Source organism: Sturnira hondurensis, unplaced genomic scaffold (genome assembly GCF_014824575.4).
Source record: "Sturnira hondurensis isolate 20B ecotype Veracruz unplaced genomic scaffold, ASM1482457v3 Scaffold0006413, whole genome shotgun sequence".
Classification (NCBI taxonomy): domain Eukaryota; kingdom Metazoa; phylum Chordata; class Mammalia; order Chiroptera; family Phyllostomidae; genus Sturnira; species Sturnira hondurensis.
Genome location: NW_028079044.1, coordinates 21,287,753 through 21,311,975, shown reverse-complemented (window position 1 = coordinate 21,311,975; position 24,223 = coordinate 21,287,753). Strand labels below are relative to the sequence as shown.

Genomic DNA, 24,223 nt, shown 5'->3' with positions numbered 1-24,223 from the left:
CAGTGGGGAGGGGGAAAGGAGGAATGAAGGGAAAATGTTTCAGGGAAGAAGCATAACTGGTAGAGATTAAACAGATGGGGAGAGGTCAAAAATGGTATAGGAAACAGAGAACTCAAAACTTATATGTACAATCCATGGCCCTGAAGTAAGGGCGGGGGAAAGCTAGAGGGTTGGAGGGTAGAGGATGGATAAAGGGGGAAAAATTGGGAAAACTGTATAGCATAATCAATAAAATATACTTTAAAAAACAAAATAAAACCAAACAAAAAAAGTGTTAGTGATAATAGAACTACCATAAATGATCCTGTGATCCTAGTTATGGGTATTTATCTAAAATAATTGAAATTAGGAACTCTAGAGATATTAGTACCCATATGTTCACTGTTACACTATTCATAATAGCCAAGATGTGAAAACAACCTAAGTATCTATTGACAGCTAAATAAATAAAGAAAATGTGGCATATACATAAAAAGAAGAAAATTCTGTAATATGTGACATATGAATGAATCTTTAGGACATTATGTTAAATGAAATAAAGTCACAGACCCAATACTGGGTGGCTGCACTTACACAGTATTTATTCATACACTGTACCTGCAGACCCCAGTGGAGGCATGTGCCCCAGATCCTGCCGCTCTATCTTCACCAGGCCTTGACTTCCTGCGTACCTTCTATAAGATCTGTGAGTAATAAACTTCTGATTTCCCTTCTGATCTTTTATTGAACCACCAGACACTCCAGGACTCAACAAATGTTAAAAACAAAGCCTTAACAGTTTGGTATTGCCAAATTGCCCTTATCACTCAACATATGTTGTGACAAATTTGCATTTCTAACAACAGTATTGTCAAAGTGTATGGATGTTTCCCCATACACTCAATACTGAGGATAATCAAATCTTTTTATCTGTGTTACTCTAATAGGCTTTTAAAGAAATCTATAGTTTTAGTATATCCCTTTGATTATTAAAAAGGTTAAGTATTGTTTCATATCTTTGCTATTTGTTTCTTCTATAATAAAATTCCTGTTCACATTCTACATCTTTCTACTAGATTGTCTTTGGTTTATAAGAAGCTCTTTGCATACTAAGGAAATTAGCCCTTTTTTCTCAGGTTTATAAATTTAAAATTGTCTTGCCATTTTTTATTTTCAGTTGACTTTGCATTTGGTTATTTTCCACTAGGCAGAAAGTGAAATTTTAGTATGTAGCCAAATTTATCAAATCTTTGCCATTATGTCTTCTAGATTTTGTCACCTCGCTTTATAAACAAAGTAATAATAACCCTGCCTTCATATAGAACTTTTGTGATCTCTTTTTCAGTTAGATCTTGAAGATACAAAATATGGTAACAGTAGCAAGACAGGGCTACAACTTAAATCTGTACCCCAATTCCAAATAACTAGCTTAACTATCTCAGCAGAATGTATTGAATAATCTAACTTTTCCATACTCATCTGAAATGGCTCCTTTACCACAGAATAAATCCTCATTATATTTATTTCCATTGATGTATATCACTCAGTCTCTTGCACCAAAAGCAACCTGTTAACTATTGTCACTATGTAATTCATTTTAATGCCTTGTAAAGCCAAACCCTACACCACAACCATTATCTGTTTCAGACTCTGGTAAATCTCATATATTCTTTAAACATTTTATTTTTTAAAAAAATTTTCAACTCTCCCCAAAATTTCCAAAAACAGTAGAATAAGCTTCCATATACTTCTCTTAGACTCACAAATTGTTAATTAGCATTTTGCTATACTGGCTTTATATCTGTCTTTCACAACCTATTATAAACATGTTATTAATATTTTATCTGAGCCACTAGGGAGTAAGTTATAGAGCTCATGTCCTTTCAGCTCCAGATACTACAGTGTATATATATCCTAACAAGAAAGATATTTATTTTACATATCATGGTATATTTATCAAATACATTTAATTTAACACTGATAAGATATTGTGTAATCTATGGTCAAATTACAGAAATTTTTCCAAAATCATCATTTATAGCAATTTTTCTCCATGCACTAGAGCCCAATCTAGGATCATGACTGCATTTTTAGCTACCCTGTCTCTTTAGTCTCCTTTATTCCACAAGAGTTCCTCAACTTTTGTCCTTGGTGACACTAACATAGTTTGAAGAGGACAGATCAGTATTTGTGTAAAGTCCTTCAATTTGAGTTTGTCTGAGTTTCATTTTGATTAGACTCAACTGTTACATATTTTAACAAAAAATTCTATATGAGTAATGTGTCCTTCTAGGTGCATCAAATCTTAAACTACTTAATTTCAATTTGTCCCATTATTGGTAATGTTAACTTTTGATTACTTGGTTAAAATGATGTCTATAGAGATCTGCACTGTAAAGATTAACTTTCCTTGGGATCTGGGACTTCCATCCAAGATGGAGGTGTAGGTGGAAACACTGGGCCTCCTCGTACAACCAAGTTTAAAGACAACAAAGTTTTAGTAACAAAAAACACAGCCAAACTGACAGAAAATTGAACTGTATGGAAGTCTGACAACAACGAACCATTCAGCCAGACTGGTAAGAGGGGCGAAGTCAGCGGTTGGCAGAATGGGGGTTGGGGGGTGGGGATCAGGGCAGGAAAAAACAGCCGGACCAACCCAGATGCGCAGGAGGCAGTTGGCAGATCCCAGGTGAGGGGTGGCAACAGGCAGATCCAGTGAGGGTACAAGGCAGCTGGCTGACCATGGTCACACATTCGCATGCAGATAAACCAGTGAAAGAAATGAGCAGTGAGATAGACTGTGCAAACCAGGGCCCCAGCGCCAGGAATTAAAGCCTGAAAGCACCAATTGGAAAAACTTTTGGGGGTAGAGGTGCCGGGAGAAGCTCCCATGCTCACAGAGAGTTTGTTGGAGAGACCCACAGGGTTCTAGAACGTACACAAACCCACCCACCTGGGAACCAGCACCAGAAGGGCCCAATTTGCTTGTGGGAAACAGCAGAGGGGACCAAAATCCGAGAGAGAGTGTGGAACAAGCACCATTGCCCCTCTCTGACCCCGCCCCCACATACAGCGTCACAACCCAGTGACTGGGTTGCCCTGCCCTGGTGAACACCTAAGGCTCTGCACCTCATACCTAACAGGAACAAACAGACCAAAACATTATGGCTCAAGAAGAACAGCTCAAAGCCCCAGAGCCAATACTTCTAAGCAACCAACAAACAGCCAATCTATCAGATGCACAGTTCAAAACACTGGTGATCAGGATGCTAACAGAACTGGTTGATTTCAGTCACAAATTAGAGGAACAAATGAAGGCTAAACTAAGTGCAATGAAGGGAAATGCACAGGAAACCAATAGTGATGGGAAGGAAACTGGGACTCAAACCAATGGAGTGAACCAGAAGGAAGAAAGAAACATTAAACCAGAACAAAAAAAAAGAAACAAGAATTCAAAACAATGAGGAGAGGCTTAGGAACCTCCAGGACATCTTTAAATGTTCCAACATCCGAATTATAGGGGTACCAGAAGGGAAAGAGGAAGCGCGACAAGTGGAAAACGTATTTGAACAAATAATAAAGGAGAACTTCTCCAGTCTGGCAAAGGAAATAGACTTCCAGGAAATCCAGGAAGCTCAGAGAGTCCCAAAGAAGTTGGACCCAAGGAGGTACACATCAAGGCACATCATCATTAAGTTACCCAAGATGAAAACGAAGGAGAGAATCCTAGAAATAGCAAGAGAGAAAGAGGCAGTAACCTACAAAGGAGTTCCCATCAGACTGTTAGCAGATTTCTCAAAAGAGATTTACAGGCAAGAAGGGGCTGGAAAGAAGTATTCCAAGTCATGAAATCCAAAGACCTACATCCAAGATTGCTCTATCCAGCAAAGCTTTCATTTAGAATGGAAGGACAGATAAAGTGCTTCTCAGATAAGATCAAATTCAAGGAGTTCATCATCACCAAGCCCTTATTGTATAAAATGTTAAAGGGACTTATCTAAGAAAAGGAAGATAAAAAATATGAACAGTGAAAGGACAGCAAACTCACAGTTATTAACAACTACACCTAAAACAAAAGCAAACCAAGAGGACAGCTAGATCAGGAGTGGAACCATAGAAATGGAGATCACATGAAGGGTTAGCAACAGGGGAGTAGGAGGAGGAGGAGAAGGGAGGAGAAGGTACAGAGAATAAGTAGCATAGATGGTAGGTAGAAAATAGGCAGGGGGGAGGGCAAGAATAATATGGGAAATATAGAATCTAAAGAACTTGAGACATATGGACAAAACTAAAGGGGGGGGAATGGTGGGGGAGGGGGTGTGCAGGGTGGAGGGGAACGTGGGGGGAATTAGAACAACTGTAATGGCATAATCAATAAAATATATTTTAAAAAATTTACAAAAGAAAAAAAAAGCTGGTTTGTGGTTACAAATTCTCAGTATAAATTTGCTGCTGTCTTACTTCCCAAACTCATTACCAAGGTTGAGACAGGTAAGTTTCCTTGATTTCTTTTTTTGCATGGATGTATTCCTTTTATGTTTATACTTTGACTGCAGCCTACTGGAAGTCCGGCTTTAAGCAGGAGTGTTCTTTAACATTTTTCACTTTTGGTATGCCTTAAGTTTTATATTTTGTCCCCAACTTCATGTAGGCGTCAAATGTAAATCCCAGATCTACAGACCTCAGCTGAAACCCTTACAGTGACAAACTGCTTTAGTCTTAATTACGCTTCAGGAGGTTCTTCCTTTCACTCTATTTTTCGGACCTGAAGATGCTTTATGGTCATGTGAACTCTGTGATGAGTTTAAAAAGAGTTTTGATATTTTTATCCAGCATTCTAGTTATTTTTCTTCAAGAAGGTTTTTCAGGATATCTAATTCACCATACTGCCAGAAGTAGATACACAGAAAACAAAGTAAAACAGCAGATATAATTCTAACTAATATCAACAATAACATCAAATGTGAATGAATTAAATGTGAAATTCAACCACAAGGAAAAGACTGTCAGATTGGTTTTAAAAATCATGGTTCAACTATAAGCGGTCTACAAGAGACATCCTTTGGAATCAAAGATACAAACAAATTGAAATACAGGGATGGAAAAACATATTGTGCAAACAGCAACCATGAGAAAGCTCTAGGCTACATAAATAGAAAAAAACACTCTAAAATAAACGTTATGACAGATAAAAGGAAGTATTTCATAATGATATGATTTCTTTGTGAGGAAAATACAAGAATTATAATCAAATATCTAACTATTTGATAATAGGGAATCAAAATAAATAAAGCTGAAAATGACAGTAAAGAAAGAAATGGCAAATAAAACTTGAAGACTTCAATACTCCATTTTGAAAAAATAGACAGAATGACAAGACAGTGGGTAACTGAAGTCCTGAATAACTGTAAACCAAAGAGACCCAATAGACATCTATGTAAAACATTCTACCCAACAACAGGAAAATGCACATACTTCTTTTTCTTTTTAATCTGTCTTTTTAGAGAAAGTGAGGGAGGGATGGAGGGAGGGAAGGAAGGAGGGAGCGGGAACTAGAGAGAGCAACATCATTTTGTTGTTCCATTTATTTATGCATTCATTGGTTGATTCTTGCACGTGCCCTGAACCTTGGCATGTCAGGACAACGTTCTAACCAACTGAACTACCCAGCCAAGACTGCATTCTTCTAAAGTGCATATGAACTAATTGCCAGGAAACACCATCTGCTAGAAGGAACTTCAAAAAACTTTTTTCTCCTTTTTTAAATTAAATTTATTGGGGTGACATTGGTTGATAAGATCATATAGCTCTCAAGTGCACATTTCTATGATACGTGATCTGTATACTGCATTGTGTGCCCACCACACAAAGACAAATCATCTAACACCATTTATTTGGCCCCCTTTACCTTTACTACTTGCCCGACCCACGTCCATCTGGGAAGCACCATACTGTTGTCTGAGTCTCTGGCTTTCAGTTCCATATCCCACATGAGTGAAATCATTTGATTCTCAGCTTTTTCTGACTTTAGCATAATATTCACAAGGTCCACCCATGTTAGTACTTCATCTTTTTTATGGCTGAGTCATATTCCTTAGTGTATATGTACCATATCTTCTTTAAACAGTCCTCTATCAAAGGACACTTTGGTTGCCTCCCATGTCTTGGCTACTGTAAATACTTCAATGAACATAGGGGTACATATATCTGTGCAAATAAATGTTCTTGAGATTTTAAAATAAGTACGCAGAAGAGGGATTGCTGGGTCATATAGTAACTCTATTCCTAATTATTTAGGAAACCACCAGACTATTTTCTATAGTGGCTGTACCAGTTTACATTTCAACCAGCAGTGAATGAGGGTACTTTTTTTCTCCAAAATCCCTTGTCTATTACCTGTGTTGTTGATAATAGTCATTCTAACAGGTGTGAGGTGGTATATCATTGTAGTTTTGATTTGCATTTCCCTAAGAGCTAGTGAAGTTGAACATCTTTTCATAGACTGTATTTTGCTGTGTATAACATGCACCCAAGTTTTTGCCACAAGCTTTCAGAAAAAAGAGTTTTTCATTTTAATTTCTAAATTCAATTATTTATTTATTTGTATTTAGGTACTTGTTCTTTGTATTACAAAGGAGTTTTAGCATTTTTAAGTATTTGTTATTAATTATGCTATTACAGTTTTCTGAATTTTTTCTTTTTATCCCCCCTCCACCCCACCCCCCAATCCTCCAGCAGTACCCCCCACCTTATTTCATGTCCATGGGTTATATATATGTTCTTTGAGTCCTCTGCTTCCTATACCATTTTTATCTCTCCCCATCTATTTTATACCTACTGATTATGCTTCTTCTTCCCTGTACCTTTCTCTCCCATTCCCTGTCCCCTCCCTGCCCACTCAACTCCCTCTGTGTGATGTCCATTTCTCTGGTTCTATTCCTGTTCTGGTGGTTTGCTTAGTTTTTGCTGTTTTTCTTTTAGGTTCCTTTGTTGATAGTTGTGAGTTAGTTGTCATTTACTCTCCATATTTTTTATCTTCTTTTTCTTAGATAAGTACCTTTAACATTTCATATAATAAGGGCTTGGTGATGATGAACTCCTTTAACTTCACCTTATCTTGGAAGCACTTTATCTGTCCTTCCATTCTAAATGAAAGCTTTGCTGGATAGAGCAATCTTGGCTGTAGGTCCTTGCCTTTCATGACTTCAAATACTTCTTTCCAACCCCTCCTTGCCTGCAAGATGTCTTTTGAGAAATCAGCCGATAGCCTCATGAGAACTCTGTTGTAGGTAACTGTCTCCTTATCTCTTGCTGCTTTTAGGATTTTCTCTTTGTCTTTAATCTTGGGTAACTTAATGATGATGTGCCTTGGTGTGTTCCTCTTTGGCTACAACTCCTTTGGGACTCTCTGGGCTTCCTGACTTTCTGGAAGTCTATTTCCTTTGCCAGATTGGGGAAGTTTTCCTTTGTTATTTGTTCAAATAAGTTTTCAATTTCTTGTTGCTGCTCTTCTCCTTCTGGCACCCCTGTAATTCGAATATTGGAACGTTTCAGGTTATCCCAGAGAATCCTCAGCCTCTCTTCATTTTTTTGGATTATTGTCTCTTCCTTCTGATCCAGTTGGATGTGTATTTCTTCTTTCTGTTCCAAATCGTTGCTTTGAGTCCTGGTGTCCTTCCTGTCACTGTTGGTTCCCTGAATATTTTGGTCCATTTCATTTTGGGTATCTTTCATTTTTCGACCAAGCTCTCAATCAGTTCTGTGAGTACTTTGATGACCAGGGCTTTAAATTCTTCATCAGATAGGCTGTCTATCTTCTCATTGCATAGCTCTCTTTTTGAAGGTTTGCTGTGTTCTTTCATTTGGCCCCATTTCTTTGTCTTGGCACAGCTGATAAGTTGGTACGGGGGTGGGGCCTTAGGTATTCACCCAGTCAGGGCAACCCCTTTTCTGTGCTGCAGTGCTGCTTGTGGTGGAGGGGCCAGAGAGGGAACAGTGCAGCTCCCCTGCTGGTCTCCAGCCCACTTTCCAACAGACTCTTGTATCAGACTGGAAGTATCTCTCACTTGGACAACCGCAGCCTCAGCCCATAGATCTGAGTCTCAGTTTTCCCCTTAAGTCAGTCCCTCCTGAGCAGCTCTGCTGAGCCTGGCAGTCAGCCCTACCCGCCAACCCCCCTCCCCAGCCTCGCTGAGGTTTTTCTGAGTCAGCCCATGCAGTATGCCTTACGGGTCTGGTTGAATTTTTTCTTTAATTCCTTGGTTGCCAGAGTTCCATGCAGTTTGATTTTCTGGCGATTTTGGTTGCTTATTGATTTGAAATTGGCTGTTATCCTTCTTTTGGTTGTGCGAGGAAGCAACAGGTTTCTACCTACACCTCCATTTTGGCCGGAACTCTAGCATTTATTTTTAACATATTTTGGTACAAGAAATTTTATGTAACAAATAATTACAAAACAGAAGAACAGATACAATGTACAAGAAACTTTATGTACCAGTACCACCTATGTATATTGTGTATCTTTATTTTTCTTTCAAAAATTTGGGCAAAAAAGTGTGCGTTACATATGGCAAAATATGGTATCTGTTGGCAGTGGGTATGTCTTTTTAGGAGAGGTATCTTGTTGAAGTCCTCTGCTCATTTTTTAATTGGACTGTTTGTTTGGTGTTGACTAGTATGATTTATATAGTCCAGTTAATATATAACTGAAGGTTTATATATTAAACCTTCAAACCTTTTTGAAGGTTTGCTGTGTTAATATAATGAGAATGGTTTCCACAACATCAATGTAACCTGGCAGCCAAGGAGAGTGGACTGGAATGTGCATGTATCAGAATTAAGTGACGTTCATTCCAGGTGAAAAAATATGATTCATGATATATAAATCAATCAGTATAATACAGCACATTAACAAAATAAAGGTTAAAAATCACATGATCTTATCAGTAGTTATAGGAAAAGCATTTGGTAAGCTACAACATCCCTTTATGATTAAAATACTTAATAAAATGGGTATGGAAGGAAAGCATTCAACACAATAAAGTCCAAATATGACAAAACCTTAGCTAATAACATACTCAGTGGTGAAAAACCATAAGTTTTTCCTCTAAACTCAGAAATAAGACAAGGATGCCTACTCTCCCCATTTGTATTCAACATAGATCTGCAAGTCCTAGCCAGAGCAATCAGGCAAGAGAATAAACTTAAAAGGATAGAAATAATACAAAGTACACTCTCCAACTACAACAGAATGCAATTAGAAATCAAGAGAATCAAATTTGTGTACCTCAGATATGTGGAAATTAAACAAAACATTCTTAAATAACCTATGAGTTAAGAATACATCAAAAGAGAAACCAGAAAATACTTTTTAGTAAATGCCAATAAAGTTAGGGGATGAAGCTAAAGCTAAAAGAGAAATCTGTAGCCGTAAATGCCCATATCAAGAAAGACAAAAGATGAAATGAAAAAGCCTAAACTTCCATACGAAGACATTGGGAAAAATCATATTAAACCTAAAGCAAGCAGAAGGAAGGAAATCATAAAAATTAAGGCAAAAATTAATGAAATAGAGAATTTAAAAAAGAGAATTATTGAAAACAAAGGCTAGTTCTCTGAAATACTTTTAAAAAATCAACAAACTTTTACTTAGATTGACTAAGAAAAAAATGAGAAGACTCATGTCCAAAATGAAAGAAGGAACATTATTACCAATAAATAAATTTTATTTACTGAAACAAAAAGATTATTAAGGAATACTATAAACTAGATAATTTAGATGAAATGAACACAACTCATTGCTAGAAAGCCACAAACTATTGAAAACGACTCAAGAAGTAATAGATTATCTGAACAGGCCTAAAGCAAGTGAAGGGTCTGAATTAGTAATTTAAAAAATTACCTACAAAATAAGTCCAGGCCCAGATGGTTTCACCCCTGAATTATAGCAAACATTTAAAGAATAATAACTTTCCCAATTCATTTTAGGAGTTCAGTACTACCCTGATAATAAAACTCAGTAAAGACATCACAAGGAAATGACAAACGGACATTTTTATGAATACAGACACAAAAATCCTCATCAAAATATAAGCAAATGAAATCTAGCAACATATAAAAAGAAATATATAACATGACCAAGTGTGACTCACCCCATGAATTCAAGTTTGGTTTAACACTATAAAATATACAGATGAGATATTATAGAATTATATCCCTGAAACCTATATAATTTTATTAACCAATGTTACCCCCCAAAATTCAATTAAGAATAAATTAAAAAAATGAAATAAAACTTGACAATCTGAAAGACACAGAAAAAGTATCTGACAAAATCCACTTTCCTGATAAAAACATTAACAAAACTAGCAGTAGAGGCAACTTCCTCAATCCGATAAAGGGCATCCATGAAAAACACACAGATAAAATTATACTAGACTTGAATGCCTGACCCCTTGACAGGAACATACAAGGATGTCTTCTCTTACTAATTCTATTTAACGCTGTACTTGAGGTATTAGCAACAGCAGCTGGCGTTGGGGTGAGGCATGTGGATTTCAAAGGAAGAAGTGAAATTATATTCACAGATATCACCATTTTGTATCCAGAAAATTGTGAGAATACTTTAAAAGTCTATTACAACTAATAAACAAGTTCAGCATGTCGCAGGATAAAAGATAAATATTTAAAATCAATTGTGTAGGGAACCACTTCACTTGGTGTGGAAATGTAGCTCAGTCTCCACGTGGAAAACCAGTGAGGAGGGAGTGGCACATAGGACCACACTCATGGAGAGGTTTTCCTGTGGGGAATCAGGACTGCATTGTACCCAGACTGCTATGAGACTTGCTTTTGCTAAAACTCCCTCACCCTGAATTGAGGCAGCACCCAAAATCTGAGCTAAACCTCCCAAGTATGGAGTGTGACTGGTTGGACCACTTTCCCCCTTGGTCTGCAACATCCTTCTCTTTAAAGTAATTAGAAACATTCTTTCCTTTGTTATCTGAAAAAGGTAATCATCTACAGCAAACCTGTGCATAGTAAAATGAGGACTACCCGGCATGTAATGTACCCAGAAAAGCCTGCCCAGGCAGGGGCCTCTGGCCCTCTCACCCTCTCTCTCTCAGAGAGTGGCCATGCTGTCCCTTTTTCTCCACAGGATTTCTGTTGCCCATGCCATGTATATTTGTTCACTAGCAGCCACAACACACACGGATCCTGCAGGCCAGGATCTGCATCACAATTGTACTGTTATATACTGGCATTTAAACTGAAAAAAAAAATTAAGGAAACAGTATTATTCACAATAACGTCAAAACAAAATATTTAGGAATAAATATAACAAAAGTATAACATTGCTACTCTGAAAACTATAAAACATCGTGGAAAGAAATTTTAAAAAGATCTAAATAAATGGAAAACATTCCATGTTCATGGACTGGAAGACAACATTGTTAAAAAGGCAGTATCTCCAAACTGATCATATATTCAACAGAATCCCTATCCGCTTTCCTTGTCGAAATTGCCAAGCTGATACCAAAATTCATATGGAATTATAGGAAATCCAGAATAGCCATAATAATAATAATAATAATAATAATAATAATAATACAAAGTTAGAGGATTAACACTTCCCAATTTCAAAATTTACTACCACAAGGCAAAGATAAGCAAGAGAGTGTGGCACTGACACAGGATAAACATGCAGATCAACAGAACAGAACCGAGAGTCCAGGAATAAACCCAGACATCTAGTCGACTGGTTTTTCAAGAAGGGTGCCAACTTCATTCAGTGAGAAAGGAATACTCCTTTTTAACAAATGATGCGGGGACAACTGGACATCCACATGGAAAATAATGAAGTATTGTACCCTTACTTCACATAATACGATAAAAAATTAACTCAAAACAGATCAAAGAGCTAAATGAAAAGTTAAAACTGGAAAACTCTTAGAGGAAAATGTAGGGCTAAATCTTCATTACTGTGGATTTGGCAAAGGATTGTTAGATATGATACCAACAGCACAAGCAGTAAGAGAAAAAGTAAATCAGGCTTCATCAAAGTTAAAGATCTTTTCTCTTTAGAGGATACCTTGTTTTTATAAGCATACTTTTTACACGTTATCTATTAAATCAACCTTATTACCTGCATTCCCAGATGAATTTTTAACTTTGCTTTAAAAATTTTTTCAGCCCTGGCTGGTGTAGCTCAGTGGATTGAGCGCGGGCCTGTGAACCAGACAATGCGGTTTGATTCCCAGTCAGGGCACATGCCTGGGTTGCAGGCCAGTTCCCAGCAGGGGACACACCAGAGGCAACCATACATTGATGTTTCTCTCCCTCTTCCCTTCCCTTCCCTTCTAAAGATAAATAAATAAAATCTTTAAAACAATTTTTTTTTCCATTTCTATGATGTAGTATGAGCTAAGTACGTGTGTTCAAGCTCCTTACCACTAGTCCTACTGTATTGTCCATTTCTTCACAAAGGCCCTCTCAAGTTTTGGACAGTTTATGGATGGCTTTGCATTCTTCCTCCCATGAGGAAATTTTCCCATCCCCTTAAGCACCTTTGGCATAACAATATAGCACAGTTGTTTTCCCATAATTCTGTAACTTCATTCTTTTATAAGGCAACATAAATTTTGTTACTGATGATGCTCCCATTTTTGTTTTGTGTATTTTTATGCTCTTTCATGTTTAAATATTCATGTGTATGACCTCACTGTGAATTGCAAATCAGTATTAAAATATTACTCCTTAGTTCCCGTAACGTTTTTGATGTTGAATTTTATCTCTCCTATATTAATCTGCCTCCACATTTTTTCATGTCTCTAGTTTTCCTTTTATTTTCAACCCTTCTGAGTCATTTTATTTTCAATGTGTCTGTTATATACAGTAGGACTAAGTTTGTTTTTTAAAGTAATATGAAGTTTTTTAAACTAATATGAGTTTTTTTAAATAGGTGAATTTACCCCATATATTTATTTATATAGGCTTATATATTCTCCATTCTCTCATTTTATATTTTTTCATTTGTTACAAATTTAATGTTTTCTTTTATTTCTCCCTCCACACCCCTGCTGCTCCTACCATTTTACTAAATATTTTTTATTTTAATTGTTGTTCAAGTGTACCATTTTACTAAATATTCTGAATGTTTTATAATTTAATTCATTTAGAGGTAACTTTATAATTTTAAGCATTATACTTACATATGTATTTCTTGATCCATCAACTTCAGCTCACTTACATTTCCTCTGATTTCCATTTACTCTGCATGTCCCCTTGCTGATTTCCTTTTTGCTTTTTCTCCATGCTTTTCCTGCATGGATGTCTGTACAATTTGTTCTTTCTCCTTGAAGTTCAGTACTATCACCAACATACATTTGGGTGTTGATTATTACATATAAATTTTTCCTAGGACTTGGCATATCCTTTTAAATTGCAGGTTCAGCTTTCTTTGTACATTTTTTTGTTATTTTCTTTAGAAATGCCAACAGACATCATTGTGTTGAGCTTTCACTTGGTCCTGAAATTATTATTTTTTTCTGATTGTTTTCATCACCTTTTTCTATTAATTGGTATAATTTTTCCCTTCAGTTTGTTCTCTCATCTCCTAAATCTCTCCTTATATTTCATTATTATCTCAATTTTTATTTAATATATTTCATGTCTTCTGGAATTATTTTTTGTTCTTCTAGTATACTTTTACAGAGTAGATTCCCATCTTTTCCAAACTATGTCTCCTACACTACCCATTGCAGACTTGTGATGTTCTATTTGTCTTACACATTTTTTACTGTAGTAAAGAACATACATTAAATTTAACATTTTAGCCATTTTAAGTGCATAGTTCAGTAGTACTGAGTATATTCACATTGTTATACAACTGATTTCTAGAACATCTTTATTTATTTTAAAGATTTTATTTATTTTTAGAGAGAAGGAAAGGAGACAGAGAGGGAGAGAAATATCATTGTGCAAGAAACAGTTGCCTCTTACCCACCCACAGCCAGGGACCTGGCCTGCAAACCAGGCATGTGCCCTGACTGGGAACTGAACTGGAGACCTTTCAGTTTGCAGGCCGCACTCAATCCACTGAGCCAAACCGGCCAGGGCTGGAACACCTTTATATTGCAACACCGAAGCTCTATATCCACTAAACATGAATTCTTCCACCCTCTCTCTATCATGGCAATCACTTTTCTACTTTATATTTCTGTATTTTTGACTGCTTTCTATATTTTATATAAATGGAACATACAGTATTTTTTCTTTTGTGACTGGCTTATTTTACTTTATACAACGTCTTTGAGGTTCATCTACACTGTAGCATGTGGAAGGATGTCCTTCTTTTTTAAAGCTGCATAATATTTAACTGTACGTTTTATCGTATTTTCTTTATTCATCTGTTGGGTTGCTTTCAAATCATGATTAATTTGACATGAGCATGGGTGTGTAGACATCTCTGAGATCTGCTTTGATTTTCTTTCTTTTTAGATACATACCAAGAAATGGGATTGCTGAGTTGTATGCCAAATGTATTTTTAATTTTTTTGAGAACCCCCCATATTATTTTCTACAATGGCTGCACTCTTTTATATTCCTACCAACAGTGCACAACGGTTCCAATCTTTTTGCATCCTTCCAACAACTGTTAAATTTCTGTTCTGATAGTGGTCATTCTAATGGGTGTGAAATGGTATCACACTGTGGTTTTAACTGACATTTCTCTAATGATTAGTAAAACTGAGCATCTTTTCATATGCTTATCAATCTTTCATATATCTTCTTTCGAGAACTGTCTATTCAAATCCTTTGTCCATTATAAGTTGGATTTCTCTGTTACTGTTGAATTAGAGAAGTGCACATATAATTTGGATAATAAACACCATGATTTACGAATACTTTCTCCCATTTCATAGGTTGCCTTTTCATTCTATGGTGTCCTTTGATAGTTTTTAATTTGGTATAACTTATTCTTTATTATTTTCCTTTTGTGGCATGTCATTTTGGTGTCATTATCTAAGAATTCATTGCCAAAATCCAAAGCCATGGAGCTTTCCCCCTGTTTGCTGCTAAGTTTTATAATTTTAGCTTTTATGTTTAGACTTTTGATTCATTTTGAGCTAATTTGTATATGTGGTAAAAGGTAAGCATCCAACTCCATTCTCTTGAACAGGGATGTCCAGTTCCTAACACCACTTGAGTGGAGGCATCCATGTGGACAATGATTTGTCTCATACATTCTTAACGTGATCAGCTGCCCCTGTACTATTTTCAAAATAAAATAAGGATAGATTATAGCTCCTTGACTCCCTTCTTTCCTTACCTGGGTACTGTTCTCTATCTTCCTCAAAGAGGTAAAGTACGACAGCCAGGTAGTAATGGCTTGTGTCCTCTGAGCTTTTCTTTTGTCAGAAAAATGGGGCCATGAATAAACATAGATAGATACGGTCTTGGCTCTTTTTTACTGTAATTTTTTCAAAGTTTGTACTGAGGTTCTTTCTGTCTTTGTTACAGTCTTCTGGAATACTTTCACATTTTTCCCTGAGTCAATACTGAGGCATAATACTTCACTTGTAATACTATCAAATATTTACTTCCAATCTTGTTTCTAAGTAGCTAATATCTTTTCCTAGGTATAACAATTTTACAAATCAGTATGTGTATCCATGTAAACAAAGTAGCAATGAAGTAATTTATAACTTACATAAGAAAGCAAAAAAAATAGAAATGGATATTTGTTTAAATCATGAGGCTATATTCGCATCAAAATGAAAAAAACAAAACAAACAAACAAACCCCAAACCAGTCATAGCACCACCCAATACACACATACATCCCAATCCCATTACCTTCAATATTTATCTGCAAGGATTCTTTATCTTCTGTCCAGGCTTCCTTAGGAAGTTTCCTCTTACTATGGATCTCCTCTTTCTGTTTAATGGCTTTAGTGTCTGGCAGCCTTTCAATCTTTGTGTCTTGTAGTTGAGATGAGAGCTCTGCAGCAACAGCATCACTGGAATCTAAGAAGAAGAATTAACATTTTATTCAAATAAGAATTTGACAAAGATGCTTGAAAATACTTCTCCAACATCTATTATGTGACAGCAACTACTACTGGTGTTGAAAAAAATTTAAAAAGATCAATCAGGAATGTTTTTAGAAACAACTGCCCTAAATTAGAGTTTATAAAAATGTACAAAAAGAAACATCATACAAAATAAAGAATTATACCATAAGAGAAAGACAGATAAAGAAATGTAAGTACTCAAAGGAAGAAAAACCAATTCCAGCTAGGAGGATCACGTAAGAGCTCTGGAGTAAAGTGAACTTAGTTTGCTGTTAGAAGATGGCTGAGGAATTTCCGGTAAAGATGATGGTATAGGCAGACATGGATGGCCTTCTCGAACACCTTCATCAAAATTACACTTAAATTATAGAACCATCACTTAGAACTGTTAGAAACTGAATTGAATGGATCTCTGACAACTATGGATTAAAGAAACCACATCCATCCAGACTGGTAGGAGGGGTGGAGACATGGAACAGCCTGGTCCCACATCCACATGTGGTAGATAAGGATTCAGGAGGGATATCTTGGGAATGATGAGTCCCGGCCCAGGGTTCCAGTGCCAGGAAGATAAGTCCCCATAACTTATGGCTGTAAAAACAAGGAGAGATTGAGTTAGTGGAAGAAACTGCTAAAGACCCAAGTAGTTCCTGTTAAAGAATCCAAACAATGGAATCTAAGTAAGACTCACTCCCTCTGAGCTCCAGCACCAGGGTAGCAGCTTGAAAGGCACCAGCAGCATACAGGAAGGAACCGAACTGTCTGGCATCAAGGTGAGAGTTGGGGGACAGCTTTCTCCCAGACAGAAAGGTGGGCAGAGGTCATTGTTTCTTTTCTGAATCCTCCCTCCACAGAACCAAAGAGTTGGCAGGTAGGTGCCTTATCTGAAACTCCAACCCAACCCTGGAGATTCCCTGAGGCTCCACACTACTCCAGTTATGGCCCACCCAATCTATTAACAGTGACTTTTCCATGTGAATGGCTGATCTTGGGTCATGCTTCACAACTTTCTAAATCCTTTCAAACATTGGCAACAGCCAGCCTCAGTGAGCCCACCGACCCATACCTCTTGCTAAGGGGCTCCAGGCCTGGCACTAGCAGCAGCCAGCTTAGATTCCCAGCTTAGCTTCACCTGGGAATCTCCAAGCCCAGCACAAGTAGCAGCTACTTAGACTGCTTTACAGCTCATGTAGTGTGACCCCAGGCAGAACTTAAGTAGAAGCTGACCTTGGCCTGTACTACCAGAGAAACTGCAGGGCCTGTACACCCAGTGGATAGCTACAGACCACGGTGGAGCTACAGACAACCACCCTGACCCAGAACAGCAGATCCTCCATGAAGGGTGGGGGTTGGTGGTCAGTGGCCACAGCCAGACCTTGGGGCCTACTAGCCTGGGTAAATCCCTCCCACTGACCTGCCAATAGCAACAAAGGCTTAACTACAAGAGGAGAGTGTACTCAGTCGGCATGAGGGCACACCTCGAGTACCCAGCTTAGGTGATATGGTAGGCTGTGCCACTGGATCCTATAGGACACCTACCACATTAGGCCATGATATTAAGACAGGGAGTCATAGTAGCTGTATGGGGAGGCTGCCGAAGAAACTTGGCCAAAATGAAAAAACAGATGAAAATACTGGTTAAAAGAATGTTCAATGAACTTAGTGAGGATAACAACATAAAAAAGATCCAGTCAGAAACAAAGGTTATACTAACTGAAATACAGAACAATTTCCAGGGAAACAAAAGTGGAGCAGATGAAGCCAAGAATCACATCAATGATTTGGAACATAAGAAAGCAAAAAACAACCTATCAGAACACCAGTAAGACAAGAGAATAAAAAACCAAAAACAAAAACCAACAACACCTGAGGATAATGTAAGCAGCCTCTAGGACAATTTCAAGAGGTCCAACATTCGTATCATAGCAGTGCCAAAAGGAGAAGAGAAAGAGAAAGAAATCAAAATCTGTTTGAAGCAATAATGAAGGCAAAATTCCCTAATTTGATGAAGGAAATGGACATTCAAGTTCAGGAAGCACAGAGAGCCCCAAACAAGATGGATGCAAAGAGGCCCATTCCAAGACACATCATAATTAAAATGCCAAAGGTTAAAGATAAAAAGAGAATCTTAAAATCAGTAAGAGAAAAGCACTTAAGTTACCTACAGGGGAATTTCCATAAGACTGTCAGCTGATTTCTCAAAAGAAACTTTGCAGGCTAAAAGGGATTGGCAAGAAATATTATTCAAAGTCATGAAAAGCAGGGACTTACAGCCAAGCCTACTACCCAGCACACCTATCATTTAGAATCAAAGGGCAGATAAAGAGCTTCCCGGACTAGGAAATACTAAAGCAATATTCATCACCAAGCCATTATTATATAAAATGTTAATGGGATGTAAGAAAAAGACCAAAATTATGAACAATAAAATGTCAATAAATACAAATCTATCAGCAACTGAATCTAAAAAACAAACTAAGCAAACAAAAAGAAAAGAGACAGAATCATAGATATGGAGAGTGTTTTTATGGCTGTCAGTAGGAAGGGGGGTGGTGGGAAACTGGTGTAGAGGTGAGCGGATTAAGAAGTACAAGTATGTACTAACAGAACAGCCACGTGGACGTAAAGTACAGCATAGGAGATGGCGTAGCCAAAGTACTTATACACATGACCCATGGACATGAACAATGATGTGGAGATTGCCTGAGGGAGTGGGGGGCACTGTTAGAGACAGGCAAAGGGGGAAAAATTGGGACAACTATAATAGCATAATCAATTAAAAAAAGTAATAAAAAAGACAGCTGAGCTGGGATACACACTAAGATGAAAGCACAAAGATATTTTAAGGCAGAAGTGACTATATAAGAATAGAGTCAGGAAAGCGACTAAACATCTAAGAAATACAGCAAGTATATGGTTTGATTACAGAATTTATAAGAAACAGGTAAATTACCATTTGAAAATTTGGGAGCTAACTCTACTGTTCTGAGAGACTATGCTAAAAGATAAGTTTTATTGTTAAAGGCAACGAAAAGTTTTTGATTAGATTAACATGGTCAAAAGTGTCTCTGGAACACTGAAAAAGGGGATAAAATTTTGAAGTGTTGAGCAGAATACAACATGAGTTTTGAAAAGTAATAGAAAAATAAAAACAGGTGGCTACTTATGCTCCAAAATATTTTTGTTTACATTGTGGCATACTGCCAGCTGTCCTCTGAAATCCATTCTCCTTTTCCTTTAAAATAGACCCCTGACTTAGCTGGATTTTACTGGAATAAAGGTATTTCCCAGCCTCTGTGGCAGCACAGCCTTGGTGAGAACATGTAACAAAATCTGTCCAATATCATGGAGAGGAAATACTACATGTAAGTACTGAGGAATATTATCATTAAGGACTATGGTTTTTTCTTTCTCGTGCTTCCTTTTTGCTGGCTGGAATATGAGCCAGATGATGACAGCATGATAATGGAGGCTAAACATGTTAGAGCCACAGAAGACCAAAAGCTCTGTTTCCTGATAATATGGAGTACCATGTTATCCCCGGATGTCTACCTCTGGGTTTTTACAGGAAAGAGAAAACACTTCCTGCTTTCTTTACACCAATGTTATTTTGTTTTTGTTTTCAACTCTCAGAGTCACAACTAATCCTAACCTAAACGCACTATATTATATACTTTTAATTAGCATAGTCCCATTAAAGTAAACCAAATGGATAGCTAATTAAGAAAGTAAACAAGCTAAATTCCTAAAGCACAGAAGATTCTGTACAAAGATGTTAGAAAGTCAGCATCTCATGGCACCGAATTTTAAAAAATGTCCATTGTGTGTAATTCTGTGAATGATATTGTGTACTATATTCACAAAATTCTCTAGGAATGTCTCAAAAAGCTTTAAAAATGTTTTATAAAACAGTTGGTTTTATACCTGTCAATATGTAATAAAAATTACAGCTAATATTTATTTCACATACGAGCAAGATAGAGAACGGCTGAAGAAAGCAAGAAGAGAATAGAGAGCACTGTTCTGTTTATTCTCATTTCAGGAGGCCAGATGATTCAGTTCAGCTACCTGTGGTGTCTTTCTGCAAACCTATTTCTTCAGATTGGGCAGGCTTAGTCACTGCCTTTTTATTGTAGATCTCCTTTTTCTTGTTTTTGTCTGAGAGGTTCTCATCTTCACTGATAAGAACTTGAACTTGGGCATCTGAAATAACATCATTTAACACCACAGAGAAAGAAAAGATAATAAATACAAATGGCAAATAACTCTACCATCCCTACTCCAAAACCCCAAACTGCTTTATGTATCAGGAAAAAAGCACTCCTTAGGCCTCATGATGTAAAAGCTGTGACAGCTGTGGTGCATTTATGACATGAACTGGAAAGCTTTCTGTATTTTTCTGTGTACAACAATAAAATATCACTTTAAATAAAACTGTTCTTGAAATTTGATGCAGCAAATAAAACAAAGTCTAGATAGGTATCATTTTCAAAGTAGAAAAGTATTTTTGACCAACCGTTTCAAGTTCTTTGGCCTACTCAAAGTTTTTGTTACTTACGGAGCCAGTTTTGATATTCCATATAATCCTAGAAAGTACTTTTTATATATAATACTCATACAAATTTTAAAATCTTAAGTTACAGCTTTTTAAACTTGTCTAATACTTTCAAATTTCTTTTTTTTTCTTGGTCATACTTTCTAGAGATTTATCTGTCTTATTGGTCTTTTAAATCAGCTTTTTACTTTATTATATGAGAAAATGTAAGCATAAATTAATATGTTAGTAAATATAATAAAAATTCACCAATATAACTAAGGTACTAGTCATCAGTTAATAATGGTTAAGTTTTTATAATGGGTTAACAAGAAAATCATTTCCTATCTCTATGTATGAATATTTTTCAAAGAAAAATATTTCTCAACAAAGAAATCAGAAAGGCAATAGAGATTACTAAAAATATAACACAATGAACAACAATATGTCTACCACAGAGCTTAAGAAATAAAACATTACAGACATAATCATTATAATAATTCTATGTATGAAGCCACAATGATCTATTCTTTCTTTTCAGTAGCAAACTTTACACAGAGTTCATCAGTCTCAAGGACTTATTTCTATTTGTTTTACTACACTGCATGAATTAATCAACAATGTACAGGATTGTTTTGCATGTCTTTAAACTTTATGGAAATGGTATGATACTCCATGTACTTCTAGGCAACATGCCTTTTCACTCAATATTAAGATTTGGGGATATACTCACACTAATATGAGTATATATGGCTCTAATTAATAGACTTTCTGTTGTCTCTTTGGAACATCTGTTTTTTTGAGATTGACTCTTTTGAGCCAATCTAAATTTTCTTTCATTTTCTTTTTTCCCTCTTTTTATGTTTTATTTCCTAAGCAATTTCTCATTTTTATATTTCAATCCTTCCACTGAGACTTATTTCTCATACACCAAATGCAGCCCAGGGGTGAGTTATAGCTGACAAGTTCTTTATGCAGGCTTCTAATAGAGGTCCCCTAGTCTCTCACTTTGTTCCCTGCCAAATTTTCCATACCTTCCCTGTCCTTCAACTGACTGTCAGTGGGACCAAAGGGTTAGCTATGTACACCGAACTGCCACTAGTTTGTACCAGCTGACAGATACACTCATCAGGCAATTTAATCAAGATTTTCTATGGATTCTAGTCTCTAAAATGTACTCTACTGGATATTATTTCATTTCAAAACATACTTTATTTTCCATAGTAAGAATAAAGTTCACAGGTTTCAAAAATCTGTGAAACATCTTAAAGATTTTATAAATATTCTACCATTTTCTATATACCCATAAAATAACTAAGAAAAAAGTTTATATAACAAAGCAGTAAGACTGGATAATATCCTTATTTAAAATGAATGGGAAGTGGAAGCCACAAAAATATTCAAAGCCAATCCAGTTACCTGCATTACTTTTCTGAAAAGGTTTTTGCCCCACCAATGAGGATGCCTTGGTCACTGCCCTCTTACTGTAGATGCCCTCTTTATGCTTAATATTAACAGGAAATGCTAGGTCATCATCTCTGGTGCCTAGCACCTGAGCTGGGAAGTGTGGAGCAATGGCATCATTGGATCCTGAGAAAAATGGGAAAGTAGTACAATTAACACAAATTGAGACACGAAATTGAAGGGAGGCAAAAATTCACCTCTTAACCCATTTAAATAAAAAAGGCACTACAACAGGAGTGTGTAGGGTGATCAGAAGGAGACGCCAAACTGAAGGTGTCAGACAAGTACAATGAACTGCAACAATATACAGCAGAGAAACAAATGAGAAGGAATATAAAGTAGACTAATAGCTCCGAAGGGAGACAACATCCAGGTCGGGAAGGTTTTCAAAGGAAGGAGAAAATAGATTGTACCTTGGAAAGTAAGTGGGTTTTTTGAAAAACACAGAGGAAGGAATAAAGACATTTTAGGGAGAGGTTACAGCATTAGCAGACAAGCAGGCAGGAAAGCAAAGAGAATATAAGAACAACAGACATATTTGTGGTCATACCAGATTATAGAATACAAAAGTACATAAAAAAGAGTGGTGGGAAATATTTTAAATAATTGTTCCAGACAAAATTCAGCATGGCATGGAATCCCAAGCTAAAGAGCATAAATTTTATTGTACACGAAATGCAGTATCATCAAAATTTTTTAATAAAGGGAAATGAAGTCAGCTATGTTTTAGGAAGATTAACCTGACAATACAAGAGATGAAACAGCGAAAGGAAGCTTATGCGATAAAGAAACACAAGATTTAAAACTATTTTTTAAAAAATTTCAGTGCTCCTATATTCACTGATAAATTTATCTATGCCACATATAAGGGACAAAAGATTATCTCCGGACAGCTAAGAGTTTGCAGTAACTTTAGAATTATCTTGTCCAAATGTTTTTCTTTCTAATCTGGGATTCTGTACTTCGTGCATTTTCTGAGCACCTAAAAATATATATGCAAGAAAAGCTGGGTACATATAAGTGTCATCAGTACAATGCAAGTATTTAATACATCATGAAGGATTTTCTAAGACAGATTGCAAGGATCCTTCTAAGCCTTATTAGTTATGGTACTGATTATATTAGGATTTTTCTCAGTTTCTATGGCATCACTTTCTCTTATTTGCTCCCTTCATCTCTGGCAAATCCCTAGTATCTTTTCTTCCACAAAGTCTCTCATTGTAGGAGTTCATCAGTTCATCAAGGGGTCAGAACTGGGCTTTCTTCAGACGAGATCGGGCGCATTCAGGGTGGTATGGCCGTAGACAGAACTGGGCTTTCTTAAAATCTGGGTGAAATTAGATTACCAATGTACAAAACACTATCTATATGCTAATGGCCAACAAATACATGTCTCTAACTGCGACCTTTCTTCTGAGCTTCCAATTCTAGCATTCAGGACACAGCTAGCCCTTACAACATTTTATGATGAAATTAGAAAAGCAGTCCCTTCCTCAGTTACAAAAAATTTAAGTTATTATATATTATGGTAGAATACAAGCAACTATACATGGGGGTCACTTCTCACAACTACTTCCAGATAACTAGAGAACACACACAGCAAGAGCAGCATACACCTGCACATTCTTCACCACCTTTACTACCACCTTTCATTCTCCAAGACAGGTGACTATGTCAGCTTCAGAGTCAGGTGGGGAACAATAACTAAGTTCCTGAGAGCAGTGGATGGATGAGCAAGTGAATCAATCTCAGTGGAGCTGAGAGGCATCTGAAAGAGTTGAGCCATATACATGTGTGTGTCAATGAGTGTGTGCATACTTGTTTCCCCACATCTTTGCATAGCTGTAGGATGTGTAAAGGTAAATTTATGTTTGGGGCAGGAACAGCTAACACTGCTGTTCCACGTCTCTGACAGGAGGTCTTGAACCTTCATGCCCACCTGTGTGTTTTCATAAAACAACAGTGTGTTTATGATGTGAATAGTGCCACCATCTTTGTGCTGCCCTGGCACAAACCTCAACATTTGTAAATTGACAATGCCTACATTCAATTGCAGATTTAATATCTCTACGTGGATGTGGAACAGGAATCTCATGTTAACAGGAGCAAGGCAGATATTTTGATCACCTTCCTCAAATCTGCTACTTCCCTAAGACTTCTCCATCTCA

General features: G+C 36.7%; 1 protein-coding gene across 7 annotated transcripts in view; it reads right to left on the bottom strand.

The window, feature by feature from the left end:
* The window catches only part of ALMS1 (ALMS1 centrosome and basal body associated protein), a 203,738-nt gene that overhangs the window by 42,576 nt on the left and 136,939 nt on the right, over positions 1–24,223 (bottom strand). For 6 of the 7 annotated variants that reach the window (XR_005066793.1, XM_037048203.1, XM_037048205.1 and 3 more), the window contains 3 exons: positions 22,011–22,181; positions 20,126–20,260; positions 15,840–16,010 (listed from right to left, as the gene is read on the bottom strand). Coding sequence is in view for 6 of the 7 variants with exons in the window: in XM_037048203.1 (XP_036904098.1) it covers positions 15,840–16,010; positions 20,126–20,260; positions 22,011–22,181 (477 nt within the window). In the remaining variant the exon portion in view is untranslated. The remainder of the gene's footprint in view (positions 1–15,839; positions 16,011–20,125; positions 20,261–22,010; positions 22,182–24,223) is intronic. The other variant, XM_037048204.1, reaches the window with a different exon arrangement.